Source organism: Salmo salar, chromosome 06 (assembly GCF_965601325.2).
Source record: "Salmo salar chromosome 06, fSalSal1, whole genome shotgun sequence".
Classification (NCBI taxonomy): Eukaryota; Metazoa; Chordata; class Actinopteri; order Salmoniformes; family Salmonidae; genus Salmo; species Salmo salar.
This window is the reverse complement of record NC_138296.1, coordinates 76,222,006-76,243,858: the sequence shown is the minus strand read 5'-3', so window position 1 is coordinate 76,243,858 and position 21,853 is coordinate 76,222,006. Positions and strand designations below refer to the sequence as shown.

The window sequence follows — 21,853 nt, the reverse complement described above, 5'->3', positions numbered from 1 at the left end:
CGCCTGTTGGTGTGTCAGTGTGTGGGGAAGCATTAAAAAGGATTACTTTGTGAAGTTAGACACTAACACTGGAAAAAAATATTCAGCACTTGGATTTTTGAATTTTGCTGTTGGCTGTAAATATTTTTTCTCTGTTGTACAAAGTGCGAGTAATAATTTTGTGAGAGTTGTCCTGAAATATATTAGAAGAATAAATGATTTTGAATTATAGGTGTCCCAAATACTCATTGAGTTACCCCTATGCCACACTGATTGCTGTATATATTTTCTTTTCACTAAATATGCTATCCAGCTTCTTCAGGTATAAGGGAGTTTTGGAATCCAAACCACGTGAATGTGAACCAGAAAGAAGGGTACAATTCCCTGAAACCCCAATGAGCACAAATGCCATGGGTTTTAAAGTTAGACTGCAGTAGAGTGCATATTGAGTAATGGCAAATACAATGCCCCAGATGAGACCTTGGGAGAAGCTGTAACAATAACACATTGGCTCAGGGGTTTCAAGTGCTGTCCGATGAATCAAGGGCTTTATCGTTATATTGGCTTTCATAACGATAAAAAAAAAGTACCAATGACAACATCATTAGTGGCGATCAATGTCGTTCAATCCAATTAAAGTGGAGAAAAACAGGGTTCATAGGGAGTTTGGTGTACAGCAGGTTGCCATGGCAGGGGGACCTAACATCTGTAGATCAGAAGCAGCATGGACCAAAATGTGTGTGTATTCACTGAAATCTTTATTCAGGAAAACATGACAACGCATCACCACCTCATGCGTATGAGTGCGCTTGACCTGTTTTATTGAAAAACTTTCAAAATAAACAAAATGGCACAGCAGTATACAAATGTCATAAACGCACATGCACGGTCAGTCAGTAGAAAAATTCTGTGGGGTTCTCCTCTGTCGTGCATTTTTTCTCATTAGAAAATAATTTACAGGCCAACTAACAGGGGAAGTGCTGGCTGGTAGTACACACTGACGGTGTGTACAAGACAACTCGGAAAGTTCCGATTTAAGTGCATTCATGACAACTGGGAATGCAAGCGCCAAATGGGATTTTTAAAAATTGATTTTAATAGTCATCCAACACAGAAATACCGCTCGGAATCTCTGGCATTATCCTAGAGCTCCGACCAGAAGATCACTGACGTCATTATATTTCCCCCAGTCTGAGCTCGTTTTTTCAGGGACTGTCCAGTGTTATTTTCAGAGTCAGGGGACCATCTACAAAGTGTGATTTTCAGAGTCAGGGGACCATCCAGAAAAGTGTGATTTTCAGAGTCAGGCATCATCTACAAAGTGTGATTTTCAGAGTCAGGGACCCTCCACAAAGTGTGTGAAGTCGCAGTTATGGTGGTGAGGACAATCATTCCAATTGGACATTGAGTGGAAACAGTGCGTAATGTATGGGGTTTAAACATGAGGTTTGCATACATGGAAAGGTATTTTTTATATTTCTTTAAAATTAAAATATCCAAGACATACCTAACTGATAAATACAGATAAATGTAAAATACCAAAGTTAGTGGTATTTTGAGACAAAAAACGAAAACAATTATTTCCAACCACAATTACATTGGAACCATTTCTTAGTTTCATCCAATCGAGAGTTGAAAACGAGAATTACATGAGATCACTAATCAAACGGAAATAAAAGACAGAAAGAAAGTGATTACAAATGAAAGAGTGAAGATCATAGAAGTGTTTTTGGTCAGAGCAGAGTAGGACCGTTAGCAGTAGAGAGCTTTGGGTTGTGGGCGGGGGCTGGGCCGAGTGGTGGTCCTGCTCTTAGGCTTGTCGTATTTTGGAGGGGGTATAGGTCTTGTCCACAGACTCATCCTGTAGAAACATGTGCAGGCAGCGCTCGTTCTGAGCCAAAGGGTGACCAGCCACTCTGAAACACAAGACCGGGAGAGTCGGAGATTATGAATACATGTTGTTTCAGTCTTTCTGACATCGTTACAAAGTACATGGTAACAAAGAACACATTTTGTTCATACATTTTATTTCTGGAAAAAATTTCAATACAATCCTTGACCATAATGACTTCCTTACTTATTCTTCTTCGTTCTCATAAGGAACATAAGGCTTCCATGAGAGCGCACCACGAGAGAAATTGACCATAATTGGACAGTAAAGTACTACTCCAGTCTCCTTTTCACCTGATTTACAAAACTGTGAAAAGTTTTCAGAAGGGTAGCAAAACGTGCCCACATTTTCAGCAGGTATGTTTTCAATGCCCAAACGGTCAGGTCAGGTGCATTTTGGAAGACCATTGACCTATGTCTGATGGTCATTGAGAGGGAATAGGGAGCACCTTTACTAAATGTTATTTTAAATTGGCAATTCATGAAGTCTCCATGTTACATCTGGAGCTAGAGAATTTGATTAAGAGCAAGAATTACCATTGAGGTCAGGTAGAGGGTGAGGGATGGAAGCAAAGTAAAGGGAGAGAATAAAAAAATAAGGCGGAAAGAAAGAATGTAAAGATAGACCCATTTTCCATGACTGACGTACTCATCATCCTACGCACTCTCAGCTACAGTCTAAAATGAGAAATATTTCTGAAGGCAATGACCAAGGGTTCAGATACTGGTCAAACAGAAAACTTAGAGGATTTGAGGAGGCTTCCGTTTGTCATTAAATGAGCAAGTTGAGCCCCACCCCTACCAACACTCCCCAACTAATTTCTTTATTTTTTATTGATTGACAGGGTTCAATTAAACTATCTCACCTGGCCTCTAATTGCACCCGACCCTGTCCCCACTCCTCCATCCCAAGTCTGATTACAAATCTCACCTTCCGTTTTTGAACAACATGGCCGACTAACTTCCCTCTAAACTTCACTGTGCTGTTCTCTCCTCCTCTGCTGGGTTGTTTACAAGTGATATGGTGTTTTCCTCTCCACAATACACTCAATCACAGATTATAACAGCAGAGCGAACCAGCTCCATTCCACTGTGCAGCTATTAAGTCCAAACAATGCTATGATCAACAGTAGCATTTAATTGAAAAAAATCTTAATTACCAACATATTCCCAGCTCCCTTGAAAAACCAATGTATGGTTTTACATACTTAATATTCTAACAGGTAGCATTCGCCACATTTGCACATGAAACAAAGATAATAGCCAAGTCTGCAATCAAAGCAAATAATTACAGTCCCACTCTAACTTTTATTGTTCTCTACATGGGGTTGAGAACACCCTGGGGTAAAAAAATAAGCAGGGGTGCACACACCATGCCTCAGGAAACCACTTGCTGTAATTTGAGACACAATTATCATAAATTACACATCTAAAATAAAACAAATGTAGGAAGGTAGGAAGTACTAAGGGACACACTTCTTGTTCGTTTACCAGGTAATTATGAAGGAGAATTAAGGAGGGGGGGAGACGACATATCTGTGTGTGTGTTCAGGTTGTTAACGACACCGAGAGAGGGAATCTAATTGATCAACTGATTTATGTTAAGTGTTTCATAGGCTCCTAAGGTTAAGATTGAGCTGCATTGATATGTTTAACAAACACACATGCCTACATGCACGCTCTCACACGCCTGACATCAATCACAAAACAACACCCTGATTCTAGGAAGCAGAGGATCTAGGGATGTCTGTGTAAACTCACTTGTTGAGGAACTGCTCCAGCCCAGCTCTCCGCTCCTCGATGAAGGAATCGTCAAATATCCCCTCGTCCCCTCGGAACGGAAGCTGTCTGAACAGAGCCTTCCCGGGGAGAGGGGGGACCACCACCTGAGAGTGACACACACACACGTGGCAGAAACCAAGTGAAAAGCTTTTAGTAATTTTACTGTTGCGTTTCTCTTTTTTGATTTCCTTTTTCCTGTGTAAAGCGTACCGAGACTGCTTTAAACCCCCCATAGATGGCTCACCTTGCTATCTCTCTCCAGCTCCCCTCTGAGCCACTCAAAGTCGCTGTACCTTCTCCGCACACGAGACTCTTTCAGCTTGAAGATGGGCAGATTGGTCTAAGGGAGAAAATGGGGATAAAATTTAAAAAAAAAAATACTTAAGCCCCGTGCAAACCAACTGCGTTAAACTGTATGCATTCCGACAGAAGTCCTTTTATTTTAAATGGGAGGCAATCCGCACCATTGCGACTAAACTGCCGGACTAGGCTGCGGTACGTGCAGTGTGTCTCTTGCATTGGATTTTTCAAACTTGTTTGTTGCTTTGCCATTCGGTCTCAGAAACAGAAGATTAACAACTAAAGATTTGGGTGATTCTGATTGGGGGCGGCAGGATGCCTAGCAGTTAAGAACGTTGGACCAGCAACCAAAAATGTTGTTGGTTCGAATGCCTGAGATGATTAGGTGAAAAAAATAAAAAATAAAAATAAAATAAAAAAATCACAAAAAAAATCTGCCGATGTGCCCTTGAACAAGTCACTTAACCCTAATTGCTCATGTAAGTCGCTCTAGATAAGAGTGTCTGCTATATGACTAAAATGTAAGAATGTGATGTGGCGCACGGATTGTAAAAGATTGCATAAGAATTACTGTACCACAATGTGATGGAGTCTGTTTGCACGCAGGGTTAGGGGAACCAGAGCACTGTAGGGTAGACAGACTAAGGTCAGAGAGTTAAAGAGTATAAATAACTAGGGACCAGTCCAGGGGTGTATTCATTACACCGATTCTGTTGCAAAACGATATACAACAGAAACTGTTTTTTTGCAAATGGAAAACAGGAGTTTCTATTGAACAAATTCAGGTAGGTCCCTCTCTGTTCCGTTTGGTTCTTAAACGGTTTCCATAACAAATACACCCCAGGAGAGTTTGAACTAAAGCATTGTAGATCGCGTGAAGTACGAGATTTTTTGCATTTATTTAACACCCGTAACTGCCATTTCCTGCAATCTTAAGGGGAAAAAAATGCCTTACTGTGCCTTCAGAAAGTATTCATACCCCTTAGACTGAATTCAAAATGGATTTAAAAAAAAAAAAAAAAGTCACCCATCTACACCATAATTCTAAAGTGAAAACATTTGTATACATTTTTGCAAATCGATTGAAAATTAAGTACCGCAATCTCATTTACATAAGTTCACACACCTGAGTCAATACATGTTAGAATCACCTTGGCAATGATTACAGCTGTGAGTCTTTCTGGGTAAGCCTAAGAGCTTTGCACACGTGTATAGTACAATATTTACACATTTTGTGAAGTTTTACATTAGTGCCTTACTGATAACATGACATGTTTTTTAACATGTTTATTCTGTACAGGCTTCATTTTAACTCTGTCAATTAGGTAAGTATTGTGGAGCAACTACAATGTTGATCCATTCTCAGAGTTTAATGGCTTTGATAGGAGAAAACAAACTGTTTTAAAGTCACCACTGGCCTCATGGTGAAATCCCTGAGCGGTTCCCTTCCTCTCCGGCAACTGAGATAGGAAGGACGCCTGTATCGTTGTAGGGACGGAGTGTAATTAAAACTTCACCTTGCTCAAAGGGATAGTCAATGTCTGCTTTAAAAAAAAAAAAAAAAAAAACAGTCAAAAGTTGACACACCTACTCATTCAAGGGTTTCTTTATTTGTACTATTCTCTACACTAGAATTGTGAAGACATCAAAACAACACATGGAATCATGTAGTAACCAAAAAATTGTTAAATCAAAACATCTTATATTTGAGGTTCATCAAAGTAACCATCCTTTGCCTTGACAGCTTGGCACACTCTTTGCATTCTCTCAACCAGCTTCATGAGGTAGTCACCTGGAATGCATTTCAATTAATAGGTGTGCCTTGTGGAATTTCTTTCCTTCTTAATGCGTTTCAGCCAAATCAGTTGTGTTGTCACAAGGTAGGGGTGGTATACAGAAGATAGCCCTATTTGGTAAAAGACCAAGTCCATATTATGGCAAGCAAAGAGAAACGACAGCCCATCATTACTTTAAGACATTAAGGTCAGTCAATGCGGAAAACTTCACGAACTTTGAAAGTTTCCTCAAGTGCAGTCGCAAAAACCATCAAGCGCTATGATGAAACTGGCTCTCATGAGGACCACCATAGGAAAGGAAGACCCAGAGTTACCTCTGCTGCACAGGATAAGTTCATCAGAGTTACCAGCCTCAGAAATGACAGCCCAAAAAAATGCATCAACTGTTCAGAGGAGACTACGTTTATCAGGCCTTGCTGCAAAGAAACCACTACTAAAGGAAGGGACTTGCATGGGCCAAGAAACATGAGCAATGGACATTCGACCATGGAAATCTGTCAATTTTTTACTTTTGGTTCCAACCGCCATGTCTTTGTGAGACGCAGAGTTGGTGAACAGATGATGTCTGCATGTGTGGTTCTCACCGTGAAGCATGGAGGTGGTGTGACGGCGCTTTTACTTGATATGGATAGGGGGCAGTATTTTCACGGCCGGATAAAAAAACGTACCCGATTTAATCTGGTTATTACTCCTGCCCAGAAACTAGAATATGCATATAATTAGTAGCTTTGGATAGAAAACACTCCAACGTTTCTAAAACTGTTTGAATGGTGTCTGTGAGTATAACAGAACTCAAATGGCAGGCCAAAACCTGAGAAGATTCTGTACTGGAAGTACCCTGTCTGACCATTTCTTGGCCTTCTTTGTCATCTCTATCCAAAACAAAGGATCTCTGCTGTAACGTGATATTTTCTAAGGCTCCCATAGGCTCTCAGAAGGCGCCAGAACGTTGAATGATGACTTTGCAGCCCATGGCTGAAAAACAGTAGCGCATTTGGTAAGTGGTCGATCTGAGAACAATGAGACGGGCGTGCGCGTGCACGTGAAGAGTCCATTTTAGATTATCAGTCTTTGAACGAAAACAACGACTCCCGGTCGGAATATTATCGCTATTTTCCGAGAAAATCGCATAAAAATAGATTTTAAACAGCGTTTGACATGCTTCGAAGTAAGATAATGGAATATTTTGAATTTTTTTTTGTCACGCGTCCGCGCGTCACCCTTCGTTACCCTTCGGATAGTGTCTTGAACGCACGAACAAAACGCCGCTATTTTGATATAACTATGGATTATTTGGAACCAAACCAACATTTGTTGTTTAACCTCTTACATCTAGACGTTCCACTAGCGAAACACCTGCTCCAATATCCAATGATGGGCGTGGCGCGAAAATACATAGTCCTCGAAAATCCGAAAACTTCCATTTTTCAAACATATGACTATTTTACACCATTTTAAAGACAAGACTCCTTTATCTAACCACACTGTCCGATTTCAAAAAGGCTTTACAGCGAAAGCAAAACATTAGATTATGTCAGCAGAGTACCCAGCCAGAAATAATCACACACCCATTTTTCAAGCTAGCATATGTCACAAAAAACAAAACCACAGCTAAATGCAGCACTAACCTTTGATGATGTTCATTAGATGACACTCCTAGGACATTATGTTATACAATACATGCATGTTTTGTTCAATCAAGTTCATATTTATATCAAAAAACAGATTTTTACATTAGCATGTGACGTTCAGAACTAGCATTCCCACCTAACACTTCCGGTGAATTTACTAAATTACTCACGATAAACGTTCACAAAAAAACACAACAATTATTTTAAGAATTATAGATACAGAACTCCTTTATGCAATCGCGGTGTCCGATTTTAAAATAGCTTTTCGGTGAAAGCACATTTTGCAATATTCTGAGTAGATAGCCCGGCCATCACAGGTTAGCTATTTTGACACCCACCAAGTGTGGTACTCACCAAACTCAGATTTACTATAAGAAAAATTGGATTACCTTTGCTGTTCTTCGTCAGAATGCACTCCCAGGACTTCTACTTCAATAAAAAATGTTGGTTTGGTTCCAAATAATCCATAGTTATATCCAAATAGCGGCGTTTTGTTGTGCGTTCAAGACACTATCCGAAGGGTAACGCGCCCGGCGCGTTTCGTGACAAAAAATGTAAAAATATTCCATTACCGAATGTCAAACGCTGTTTAAAATAAATTTTTATGCGATTTTTCTCGGAAAAAAGCGATAATATTCCGACCGGGAGTCGTTGTTTTCGTTCAAAGACTGAAAATGAATACATGGAGTCTTCTCGTGCACGCGCCCCCAGTCACATTGTTCTCAGATCGACCACTATCCAAATGCGCTACTGTTTTTCAGCCATGGCCTGCAAAGTCATCATTCAGCCTTCTGAGAGCCTATGGGAGCGTTAGAAAATGTCACGTTATGCCAGAGATACCCTGTTTTGGATAGAGATGATCAAGAAGGCAATAAATGGTCAGAGAGGGCGCTTCCTGTTTGGAATCTTCTCAGGTTTTGGCCTGCCAAATGAGTTCTGTTATACTCACAGACACCATTCAAACAGTTATAAACTTTGGAGTGTTTTCTATCCAAAGCTAATAATTATATGCATATTCTAGTTTCTGGGCAGGAGTAATAATCAGATTAAATCGGGTACGTTTTTTATCCGGCCGTGAAAATACTGCCCCCTATCCATAACAAGTTAACCAGCATGGCTACCACAGCACTCTGCAGCGATACACCATCCCATTTGGTTTGCGTTTTGCGGGTTTATCATATGTTTTTCAACAGGACAATGACCCAACACACCTCCAGGCTGTGTAAGGGCTATTTGACCAAGAAGGAGAGTGATGGAATGCTGTATCAGATGACCTGGCCTCCACAAATCACCCGACCTCAATCCAATTGCGATGGTTTGGGATGAGTTGGACCGCAGAGTGAAGGAAAAGCAGCCAACAAATGCTCAGCATATGTGGGAACTCCTTCAAGACCGTTGGAAAAGCATTCCAGGTGAAGCTGGTTGAGAGAATGCCAAGAGTGTGCAAAACTTAAGGCAAAGGGTGGCCACGTTGAGGAATATAAATAATTGATTTGTTAAACACTTTTTTCGTTACTACATGATTCCATATGGTGTTATTTCAGTTTTGATGTCTTCACTATGATTCTACAATGTAGACAATAGTAAAAATAAAGAAAAACCCTTGAATGACTTGTGTCCAAACTTGTAGGCCTCCTTGCTCGCACACACCTTTTCAGTTCTGCCCACAAATTTTCTGTGTGATTGAGTTCAGGGCTTTCTGATGGCCACTCCAAAACCTTGACTTTGCTGTCCTTAAGCCATTTTGCTACAACTTCGGAAGTATGCTTGGGGTCATTGTCCATTTCGAAGACCCATTTGTGACCAAGCTTTAACTTCCTGACTGATGTCTTTAGATGTTGCTTCAATATATCCACTTAATTTTCCTACCTCATGATGCCATCTATTTTGTGAAGTGCACCAGTCCCTCCTGCAGCAAAGCACCCCCACAACATGATGCTGCCACCCCCATGCTTCACGGTTGGGATGGTGTTCTTTGGCTTGCAAGCCTCCCTCTTTTTCCTCCAAACATAACGATGGTCATTATGGCCAAACAGTTCTATTTTTGTTTCATCAGACCAGAGGACATTTCTCCAAAAAGTACAATCTTCGTCCCCATGTGCAGTTGCAAACCGTAGTCTGGCTTTTTTATGACGGTTTTGGAGCAGTGGCTTCTTCCTTGCTGAGCGGCCTTTCAGGTTGTCGATATAGGACTCGTTTTACTGTGGATATAGATACTTTTGTACCTGTTTCCTCCAGCATCTTCACAAGGTCCTTTGCTGTTGTTCTGGGATTGATTTGCACTTTTCTCACCAAAGTACATTCATCTCTAGGAGACAGAACGCATCTCCTTCCTGAGCGGTATGAGAGCTGCGTGGTCCCATGGTGCTTATACTTGTGTACTATTAATTTTACAGATGAACGTGGTACCTTCAGGTGTTTGGTTCATCATTGGGAAAAATTCCCAGACTTGAGGTCTACACATTTTTTTCTGAGGTCTTGGCTGATTTCTTTTAATTTTCCCATGATGTCAAGCAGAGGCACTGAGTTTGCAGGTAGGCCTTGAAATACATCCACAGGTACACCTCCAATTGACTCAAATGATGTCAATTAGCCTATCAGAAGCTTCTAAATCCATGACATCATTTTCTGGAATTTTCCAAGCTGTTTAAAGGCACAGTCAACTTACTGTATGTAAACTTCTGACCCACTGGAATTGTGATAGATTATTTCACTTATAATTCACTGTAAACAATTGTTGGAAAAATTACTTGTGTCATGCACAAAGTAGATGTCCTAACCGACTTGCCAAAACTATAGCTTGTTAACAAGGAATTTGTGGAGTGGTTGAAAAATGAGTTTTAAATGACTCCAACCTAAGTGTATGTAAACTTCTGACTTCAACTGTATATACATAGAGTGCATTCAGAGTATTCAGACCCCTTCCCCTTATCCACATTTTGTTACATTACAGCCTTATTCTACTTTTTTTTCTTCCATTCCCTTAAGCTACACACAACACTGCTCAGTTTGGCCAGATCTAGGAAGAGTCTTGGTGGTTCCCAACTTCTTCCATTGAAGAATGATGGAGACCAATGTGTTCTTGGGGACCTTCAATGCTGCAGATTTTTTGGCACCCTTCCCAAGATCTGTGCCGCAACACAATCCTGTCTCGGGTGCTCCACGGGCAATTCCTTCGACCTCATGGCTTGGTTTTTGCTCTGACATGCACTGTCAACTGTGGGACCTCAGACAGATGTGTGCTTTCCAAATCATGTTCAATCAATTGAATTTACCACAGGTAGACTCCAATCAAGTTGTAGAAACATCTCAAGGATGATCAATGGAAACAGGATGCACCCAAGCTCAATATCGAGTCTCATAGCAAAGGTTCTGAAGACTTTTTATTATTTAGAAACAATTTCTTAAAACCTGTTTTTTCTTTGTCATTATGGAGTAGTGCTGAGGATTTTTATTTATTTAATCAATTTTAGAATAAGGCTGTAACGTAACAAAATGTGGAAGAAGTCAAGGGGTCTGACACAGCACCTTCTTACATTCTTTGGGGTAAACCTGGTGATGATATTGATACTAGACTGGGGTTTACAAAATCTATTTTCAATAGGTCTCACAACACACTGTATGGTACCATCAACCCTTCCACCACTAACGTGTAGTAAACCAAGTGATACACAGCAGCCATTTTGTCCCAGAGACACGCACCACACACTGGCTATGAGGAGTAGATGCAGCGTGAATGACACAGGCTTGCCATTGTGCCGTTTGGGCCTAGCCTTGTGTTAGGTACTCTGTGGCAAATGACTTTGTTAAAAGAGCCATACAAATAGAAAATTCAATTGGAAATTGAAATCCTGTATTGAGGACTGAAGAATAAAAGTTTGCTCTTACAGGGCTCACCAAGGTCTGATGTACTTTGGATGAGCTGAGAGAGAAAGACAGAAAGAGAGAGAGAGAGACAGAGATGTGCTAGTTAATGAGCACTGGAGATTACATTTCATGAAATGTTTCGGCATTGACATACACCACTGAAGCGTACAGCAGCACATTAGAACACAATGCCAAAGCTCTTCACCTGTCATGACAGCAGGATCCTGCGGCCATCCCAGCCACAATACACAACCTGGAGAGAAAAAGAACATTTCCCCATAGACAGACAGCAACCGCAGAAGGTCAGAATTCATGGAGAGCCACAAGAGCAGAAACCATTGAGCTGTTGGATGGATGAATGCAGGGCGATGTGTGTGAGCACTGGCAGACTGATCGATGAGCAGGAGAACGAAGGAGTGTGTGAGTGTGATAAAGAGATGGATAGGTAGCTGGCACGCTGAGTAAATAGATGAATAAATGGGTGGGATGAGGGGAGGGGGGCTGTATGGACTATGGGGGACTAATTAAGAAAGGAGAGCAGAAGTGGCCTTTTCGTTCTCATGGTCTCCCTCGCTCTCACTCCCCCCGTCCCCTCCTCTTCATATTTTCCCTCTCCTATAATAAGTCACTGTTTTGCCCTTGAGACCCCTCTTGAGTCTTTTCACTGGGAAAAACACAAACCGTACTCTCCTCTTGTCTTCTGTCCTCTCTTCTCCGCTCGCTCCTCTCTTTTTGCCCTACCGCTCTTTAAAATGATGGATGTTTCTACTCTACATTAATGAGGTAGAAGAGAGAATTCTTTTGGAAGGATTTGAAAATAATAAATTCAAGTTATTTGATAACAATTGCTCTTTTTTTTATTACCACAAAAAACTACAATGAAGTCAAATGGTAATATCAGAACAAGTATTAAAAGTAACTGGAAAAATAAGATTTTGCCTCATGTTGGGGTTCTTCTGACAGTTGATAATGGAGGACAAAGAACAAGGTTAGGGAAAAAGGTATAGAACACTACAAGGAGAACAGAAGGAATGTTTCTCTCTCGTTCCACCTTTCTTTCCCATCCTTCACCTCTCCTTACCCCCTTTCTTTCTGTAGTCGTATGCCCTCTCGTTTGTCTACCCAGCCATTCTCTCTCCTCTTATTTCCTTCCCTTCTGTCTCCAGGTGAGGTTGTCAACCACCCCCTCCTTCCTCTCAGGTCACAGGAGAAGGGGATTAGCCTAGCTTTAGAGCCCCTCAGCTGTAGCCACGGTCTTCCCTCTCAACGGGCTGTCCCCCAGTGTTCTGGTACCTCACAGCACGGAACGCTTCACGGAACACTGCGAAGTTAATCCCCACGACAACAGATCATGGTTACAGGTAATCTGCCACCGCCGAGACGCTAATCCCATCAGGCCCAGTCCCAACGCTCCCACACAAAACACACACGAGCAGAACTCTGTGTGGAGAAAGAGGTGCTAGAGTTAGACAACACACCAACAAGCTGCACAACACATACACACACACACTTGACTTTTGGACAATTCTGGTTGACTCAAACTACGCTTTCCAAATGTTCATTCTTGGGCTTGCTGATCCATACCCCTGCCTGGACCTCAATGCTCAGGACAAAAGAGAGAAAATGAAAGTCACCTGCGCTTTCAATCACCACCCCATCGCAACCTATGATTAAGAGATTGGCGTTAAAACAGTGAGAGGAGAGGAAGAGAGGACAAGTCAGGTGAAAGGTGAGTAGTCAGCTCGCCCACACTTTTCGGTCTCAAACACTAATTTCACACATACAAACACTAAGAACACCACTCCCCATGTAAAGAGGCAGTGCGTGGGAGCTCTACAAGTCAAAGATCAGGTTTCTGTCCTCTTCACACCTGGCTGTAGGTTGGGGCTGGGGGGTGTGGTTCAGGTGGGGGCTGAGGGCGTGGTGTGTGACTCAGGTTACGGAATAAGGCATTGATTGGGACACCCTGGACCACCCAATCAAGTAAATGTATTGAACTTATTCTAAAATTCATTTTGGGGCGACAGGTAGCCTAGTGGTTAGAGCGTTGGACTAGTAAGCGAAAGGTTGCAAGACTGAATCCCCGAGCAGACAAGGTAAAAATCTGTCGTTCTGCCCCTGAACAAAGCAGTTAACCCACTATTCCTAGGCCGTCATTGTAAATAAGAATTTGTTCTTAACTGACTTGACCTAGTTAAATAAAAAACATTTATGTGCCCAAGTTAACAAAAGATGAACAAAATGCATCTGCGACTCGTATTTTCCTGCAACTTTCTGAAACGGTACAGGAATGCCCCCGTCTGTGGTGTGCATGTCTGGTCTCGTCTTCACGTTGTGTCACCGTTAGCAATAATGCTAACCGTCTGCTGGTTGATGGAAAGGCTTTCCCAAAAATCTTGTCAATTAAATGCTATCTACAAAGTAGCCTATGCCTACCTGGCAGAAGGATATCACGTTTATTTGCAACAATCCTGTGGCCAATTGTTTTGCAAACTCTGAAATCACATGAGTGGTACAGAAACAGCGCTACAGAAACACCACTAACCAAACAATGTCTCTGGCTGGTGCTGTGCGCTCACTTGCATTAAAAAGCGACTGCCTTTAAAAAACCAACATATCCCGTTGAGAACGGCTTATGTGGCCACGATGCGAGTCAGAATCAGTTATTATTGAGTCAAAATGTATTACAATGTGTAGAATTTTGGTAATAAAGTCAGTCTCGTCTAAGACGGAGCTTGGAACATCCATAAATTAAGGTTTGGTTTTGATTTGACAATGTCCATTTGCCCACTAACAAGAGGTGAACATTTTTTAAATGTATTTAACCTTTAACTAGGCAAGTCAGTTAAGAACAAATTCTTATTTACAATGACGGCCTACACCGGCCAAACCAAGAGAACCCTGGGCCAATTGTGTGCCGCCCTATGGGTCTCCCAATCACAGCAGGTTGTGATACAGCCAGGATTCGAACCAGGGTGTCTGTAGTGAAGAGATTGGCGAGATTGAAGCCTCTGGCACTGAGGCGCAGTGCCTTAGACCACAGCGCCACTCAGGAGCCCATCTGCGGTGATTGCTCTCAATCCAATAGCATAGCCAGTGAGACACCTGTCCAGCAGCTCCGACTTTGTTAACATAAGACAACAAGTCACACATTTATGTGAAATACTGCACCAAAGACCTTTGAAGTAAAATTATGCAACTGACACATTCTCAGCAAATTCATGACATATTTTGAGGAAGTAAAATAGGCTTCTGCATCTAGTGTTGAGGACAAACATCATTCACCAAATGCGGAATCATTGAGGAAACAAGACCGAAGTCAAATTTTTAGAAAGAGCAACAGAAAAACACTTGCCAATAAGCATGCCCAGTGGCTCTTTAAAATGGTAACTAACCAAAATTCTAAATGTCTCAGATTTGTACCTCAAAACGTGGTCTCCTGATGTGGTTTAAACAGTTGTGGACTGAGAACACCCAATTTTGTTATTTTTCTATAATTTTTTTTATTTTTTATAATAATAATAATAATAATATTTTTTTTAAAAGTGTTTCAGAGCGAAAACCAGGAAAAACAAAACCAGGAGTTGTGTTAACACAGAATTCTGTTCTTCAGAGAAAATAAAAAAATGCCTAACAAATATGTTTCTGCATTTTGTAAGCGCAGATCTTAAATGCTTCTAATTTTACATTTCTGCTCGGCATCAGAAATGTTGTGCTTCAGCAGCACTTCACTCGGATGAGAATTCACGAATGGGCATTTTATCAGCAGGCATGGCGCTCTGACTGATGTGGCGCTACATTTTCCGGTATTTTTCTCAGCGTAGCCTACCTTTCTCCAGTTAAATGCAAGATTAACTTCAAGCAAAACATTAGGAAATGTACCTGACTACATTTATGATAAACTTTAGAAATATGATGACCATGCATAGTTTGCCAGAAATACCTTGCTTTTTCATTGTAAACAAATGTATATTTGTGTGTATGCTAGCCAAATAGCATTGCACTTGTGTTGGCATCTGATAAAAAATGTAAGCTATTTTCTGCCGAATGTGTTGCACTAATGTATTTTCTGTGAAGGAAAACTATAGCTACCTGACGACTCTATGAAGCAAAAAAACCTATTGACTTTCAATGTAAAACACAGGTGAAATGGTATAAAATGCAGATTTGATGGTATGAGTTTTGAAAATGCAGATTTCTGAACTGTAACGAAACCCCTGAACACTGAGAAAACGGAATATGGGAAGACACAACGTAAACCATATGACATGGCCTTCTCAGTCATCAGATATCAACCCAATTGAACACTTGTGGGAGATTCTGGAGCGGTACCACCAACAACAAAACGCCAAATGATGGAATTTCACATAGAAGAACGGTGTTGCATCCTTCCAATAGAGTTAGATACTTGTAGGATCTATGCCAAGGTGCATTGAAGCTGTTCTGACTCGTGGTGGCCCAACGCCATTTTAAGTTGGCGGTTCCTTTATTTTGGCAGTTACCTGTACCATACTCATTTTGAATAATCACAATGCATTTTGAAATACAATACCTAGCTGGACCTGAGCAGTTAGACAAGATAAGAATGAATTACAACAGAAAGGATAATGTAACAAAGTGATTAAAGTTTGAGTTACTGCTATAACATCGTATAAGTTGTGTTTCCATGAACAGCCTAGACTATGGTGATTAGGTTATGCTTCATACAGACAGAGCGAGAAAGCGAGAGAGGGAAAGCGCGACAGACAAAGCGCGACAGACAAAGCAAGGCAGAGTGAGAGAAACGTAAGCCTAAGCAAGTGAGTGCACAGGGTCCATTTCATAAACAACACAAAAATACCCAACTTCCAACTACACTTCACTGAGCCAGTGGCCTACTAAAAGCTTTCACATCGCAGGAATAGAAACCCTTGAGTAACCCACCGCTGCATTAGAAATGCATGTGAAACATCATGTGTAGGAAGAGACAATACCATAGCTCATTAAAGACTTGGGGGAGAAAAGAGCCCAAACCCCTCAAGAGAAAGGTCACCCCTCTCCTGTGAAAATGGTTCAAGGCCGCCTATGCATTAGCTTTTAGCAGGATGGATTAAGTCAAGTTCGAGAGTGCCGCATCCCTAACCCCCCCTGCCCCCTTCTTACCCTCCCCTAGCTCTCCCTTTCAAAAATAAAAAGTATGAAAAATGGCAGCACAATACCATCTCATCGCATCATATTCTAAAAGGGAAAGAGGAGAGAACAATGGCGTTGGGTCTCCCCCTCACTGTCGTTTCCCCTGTGCACTTTCCCTCTCTCGCCCCTACAGCCTTCCCTCTCCTCTCTCCAACTCGCCTAGCTGGCAGAAAGCTGCTTTGTTGCCATAGTATCAACTCCCACTTTTGATACTGTCATTTCAAGTAGGATATGGTAGCCTTGATACAATATGTTCCCCATTTCCATTAAAATAGTTGTCAGAGAGGATGGTGTAGAGTTTGGATTATACTTGACTGTGCCTGACAAGGCCCCTCCACCCCCACCCCTCCCTATTTTATTAATGACCAAAATGTTTTTTCCACCCAAATGTAAGAGAGAAAGAAAGTGGGAGAGGCTATGGGAGTGGAGAGGTGGAGGAGTGGAAGAGAGAGAGAGAGCTGCAAGAAGCCTTTTTATATGCTCCTGTCTGTCCATAAACAAAGTGAGATCCCAAAGTACACGCTCTCCTGTGTGCTCTCTGAAGGGGGAGATGGAGGCTACCAAAGCCAAGGTCTAATGTTGGTGATGAAGCTTTCCCCCCGTTTGTCGAGTTCAAAAACATACACTACTCTGTTGAGAGAGTGAGAGAAAAGTCCTCTCACCCTCACATCAAACTGAATCATTGAGAGACATTAGGACTGTGTAGAGAGCATCTCCTCAACATTCAAGACACGTAAAAAAAATACCCTGAACTAAAGCCCATGAAAGTGAACTACCAATTAGGCTATTCAATCTGTTAGCAATAGCCTTCTATTATCAGGGGGCTTATTTGAACAGTATATTATTAGCAGAAGACATTTTAAATATAACAAATGACAAACGGAAAGACCAAAGACAACATTCTATTGTTTTACACAAGACCACATTTTCAGGTTTACAAGTCTGCACACGTGAATTCTAGGTTAACTTGAGGACATGATGCTGGTTTTAGCAGAGAAACTGTCACCATCTGCAATGCACAACGCAGTTTCTGATATTTAATCAATTAGGCCTAAACAATAATTGACTGGTCACACTTTCTCTCACAGGGACCCTAATGTCACCTTTCACCATGAAATGTCACACGAGTGACCATAAAATGACCTCGGCACTGACCATGAAAATGTTTAATACGACCATATCAGCCAACATCGTAATATCACAGAAATTAACATACTACCAAACCATTGCATGATTAAGTTATAATACTACTTGTCTGAAAGAGTTGTGCAACAGTTACCATAGCTACTGAAGTGGAGACAGAAGGAGTAGTAGGAACCAAAGAAACAGGAACTCAAAGGGTGCGTTCGCAAATTCACTCAGGCCATCTACTCTGATTTCAGAGCACTGTTGTCTGAGTGTGCCAGAGCGCAGAATAACTGATGAATTTATGAACGTTCAACACCTGTTCAATATGGCAGGTGTCAGTAACCGCCGGTAAAAAAGCGTAAATTTATTTGCTGCCAGCAGCACAGTTATAGTCACCAAAGCTCTGGATAACATGAAAACTGCCTAACTAGCTCTGCAGGGGTTAGTAAAATGTTCAGAGTGAAGTGTTCTCTCATTTGTGTCTGGAAGTAGCTAGCAAGATAGCCAACGTTAGCCAGTTAGCTTGGGTGCCGTTGTGAGGTCAGGACGCTCGGATCAACTCTACTCCTTGGTCAGAGCGTCCAGTGTGCGCTCTGAACCTATCAGAGAGCGAAACGTTCTGAATTTACTTACGGACAATCTGACAACGCTCTGAATTTACAAATGCCCAGAGCGCACTTTGGCACTCCAGATTGAATTTACGAACACACCCAAAGTATAGAAGGGAGCCTATAGGAGGCATAGCAGTGAAGAGGTGACCTGACAGATACGGACACTGCTGGTGCAGGCAAAGCACACATTTCACCTGTTAAAGGTCAGGTGTCATATGACTAGATTTTATAGAGTCCTCGTGGACTAAGGTGACTATTCTCTCGACTAGGCTGGGCGAGGGATGTTGGAGATGCAGGGCTATGGTGGATGAAGAGTGAGGGGGTGCTTTTGTGGCCTCCCCAGGGGGGTGAGAGTAGGTGGGGGAGCCCATACGAGGACGGGGATGAAGCCTTCCCCTCTCCACACACCAGCCCGATTCATTCTTCTCCCCTATCAATGAGGGGATTAAGAAAACTCAGTACGGCCGTACGGGCTCTCACTGCCATGGGATGATGAGAGGGACGGGGACGGGGGGACGGGGGGGACGTTGATCTACTAACATTTCATTGCATAAATACAGGAGAAAAATATTATAGCTAAGTGGTGAGAGAACCCGAAACACAAGCAACACTGCAAAGCATTCCAGGCTGGCCAAGGTACCAGGCAGACCTTTTGGTATAGTCTAAGAGAAGAAAGGAAAAAGGAGAGAAGCGAAGCAAAGTTGACACCACGTTTGTTGAGAAGTGAGGGATGCTACTCTTATCCCTGGCTCTTATGCAAAGCAGGGTCACAGAGGGCCATGAGGCGCACAATAAATGCTGATTACACGCATATGCTAATTATTACACGCTAATCAAGTACAGTAGCCTTATATTCAGCTCTAATGCCCGCAGACGGGCTTCTCTAGGTAGGGGGAAGCTATAAATACTATAGGGCCGCGTAGCGCTAAACCACCACGCTACTGAAAACAACGAGAGAGACAGCCCAGACAATCAGGCAGGGTTGACAGTGGTACGGTGATAACATGCTTAGCTCTTGATGTACTGCTTCAAATGCAATAATTCTGGTAATTTGTTTTCTATTATGCACTCTGTGTTGGAAATAGTGGTGTGAAACAAATGGCATAAAAGTAGAGGATGAAAAATAGAGCCTTTTCAGCAGTCTTAAAAAGTGTTGTGTTGGTAACTGTATTCAGTTGGGATGTTTTTGCTTTCATATAAAATTAGAACAAGCTCAAGACAGGTTTTAAAATTGTGTTATACCCCATGCATTAAGTCTGTCATAATCTTTATTGTCATGATGATACTTTGAATAACTTTGTTTTCTTTACAAGCAATCAATAGCGACTGATTTGAGGGTTAAACAGTTGTTGATGACTGACTTCCACTCTCCATAGTACAGTTTATAAATATGGATGAGACCAGAGGTGATTCTCAAAAGTACTTCCTCGATTCCTCCCGTCCAATCTTCTCCCCACCAGAGGGAAGCAAGGAGGTCTAGCTTTGTGAGGACATGCATCTGTACTGTTTAACCCCCCCAGCCCCCACCTCTCCACCCCAGCAGAGCAGAAAGGAAATGCATGGGGAGAGTAAGTGGACTGTGGGGCTCGCTGATGCTGAGCCTGGCTCAACATCCTGTCTTCCTTCCAGAGAAGCTGACCAGTAGTTTCAGTACAACAACATGTCATAGAACTACATTTTACAGAGTCCCTTTACTGGAATAGTATTGCTATGACTAATAAGAGAGGGGAGAGAAAAACACTGGACTCATCTGTGTTGCTCAATATCTGAGTAGAGGCATAGAGAGGCGACATTTCTTAATTGAGTGAGGGAGCTCTGCTTTTGGGTAGAGACTTAGCATGAAAGACTGTTTTATTGTTTTAAAATACACCCTTGTTGAGCTCTCTGTTTCTGTTGGTGTGTGACAAATCGAGAGCTTGGTACTATAACGTTCTATCTGCAAAAAGATGATTCTAGGACAATTGGCTTTAAAGTTCAGGACCCTTATTGGTTTGAATGGTGTCAGCAATTTCTATATTATATTATTTTGAACTTAACATGAATTGGGGTATTTCAAGTACTATATAGGTAAAGAACATTGAACAGAACAAAGCCATGTCAATTACTCAATTTAGACAAAAATGCAGATTGAACCTTGTAGTCCAAAACTCCTTAACTATCTACCAGTTACACTATGACAGGGGTGTGGCTGGAACATAACAAGGATCTGATAACGGTTTGTAAAACAATTAATTCGTTAAAGACAATACAAACTAGCTAGTTAGTTAGTTAGATGGCTCCATGGCCTTTGGCCATGAGGCTCTTGCAAACAAGACACAAAACAAGACCCACTGTCAACATATTTGTAACTTTCCATTGACTTCACATTCCTGAAGTCAGAGAAGCTAACAGTTACCTAGCTACCTGGCTAGGCTATCGACCAAAACTGGAGGCCCATTAAATAATATTGTATCAACAATTCTTTGATAACCTCGCCAGAAATAGTTTAATAATTTTAATACACAGCTGAATTGGTCAAATGCCAAGTATGTTAGTTTTTTTTAAACTAAATCCACCGTTTAGCTAACTGTTATAGCTACTAACAACTACCTAGCTACTCCGTGGCTAAAAGCTAGTTAACCGATTTGACCGTTCGAATATTGTCTACATCTGACTGGTAGACATCTCTTTCTTAGTGTAACCCTAACTAAACTCAATCCCCTTTATCAAGATGACCAGGTCCATTGCCCTAAAGAGCAAGCTAATGGTTTGCCTATTTATTTTGTTAGCTCGCTAGCTATCTTGTATGCTCACCTTCAGTCTTATTTCATACGTGGTAAACCTGGTCCTTCCGACACCGACCGTTTCAGGGTTGCTCACATCAATCTCTAGAAAGTTGCTTGGGGGTCCATACGCGTCGTTCAAGTTCTGAGGCTTGGAGAATAGCCTCCTTGTATCAGCTATGGTATCAGCCATTTCTCCCCCACTAGCTTGGTTAGCCGCAATCGCCCTGCCGTTTGGGTTCGTGTTATTCTGGATCCTTGGGACGTCCCCTATAATAATTATAATTATATTAATAAATGGGTGGGTGCTTATATTTTTCCTATTTCAAACATGTACAAGTGTGTATTAATACGCATGTATGAATGGTATTTAAAACATTTTTTTTGCATATATCCTAACTCTTCCTGAGACACCCTCGGAGAGTGGGGTCACGGCAAGTGTCTACACATTGACATTAAAACCAGGGTCTACCACGTCCCTACACCATTGAAGTTGATATAATTTAAAATGGTAAGCGTAGGTCTTAGTGTAGGAACGTCCCAAAGATGCCGGATAGCACTAACCCTTTCGTTTGGGGTTGCTCGCTCCACTTCCGATCAGCTGAGGAGCAGCTGACGCTTGGCAGCTTCCGTGTGTTTTTGGCGCGTAAAAAAACTAAAAACTCGGAAATCTCCGATTTCAAACTTCACCCAACTCGGATTTCCATGTCGAGAACTCGAGCATCTTTCTGGAGCTCCGACCTGATCAGATTATGATTTGACCTCGATTTTTCTTAGTTCCCAGTTGTCTTGAAAGCACCATACATTTACAATAGAGGTGCGTTCAGTTCGCTTGAACTTTTGCTACGTTGCGGAACATATTGTACTGAACGACATGTTGCCACAAAACGTTATAGAAGAAACGTTTGCTCTCGTTTGGTGGGTGCGCGAGGTGT

At 41.8% G+C, this 21,853-nt stretch overlaps 1 protein-coding gene across 1 annotated transcript; it reads right to left on the bottom strand.

Moving 5' to 3' along the window:
• Positions 1 to 716: 716 nt before the first annotated feature.
• LOC106607970 (sorting nexin-3) lies at positions 717 to 21,186 on the bottom strand. Its single transcript, XM_014205506.3, has 4 exons — positions 20,950 to 21,186; positions 3,896 to 3,991; positions 3,631 to 3,755; positions 717 to 1,895 (listed from the first exon to the last, which is right to left on the bottom strand). Exons 1-4 carry the CDS (start codon positions 21,109 to 21,111, stop codon positions 1,790 to 1,792), a joined length of 489 nt encoding a protein of 162 aa, XP_014060981.1. The 5' UTR covers positions 21,112 to 21,186; the 3' UTR covers positions 717 to 1,789.
• Between the last annotated feature and the right edge of the window lie 667 nt (positions 21,187 to 21,853).

Excerpts from the sequence above, each read along its gene's own strand:
- LOC106607970 (XM_014205506.3), bottom strand. The coding sequence starts at position 21,111 with ATGGCTGATACCATAGCTGATACAAGGAGGCTATTCTCCAAGCCTCAG. Across the intron at positions 3,756-3,895 it reads AGCTGGAGAGAGATAGCAAG|GTGGTGGTCCCCCCTCTCCC; the intron begins GTGAGCCATCTA and ends TGTCACTCTCAG. Across the intron at positions 1,896-3,630 it reads CTGGAGCAGTTCCTCAACAA|AGTGGCTGGTCACCCTTTGG; the intron begins GTGAGTTTACAC and ends CTTGTGTTTCAG.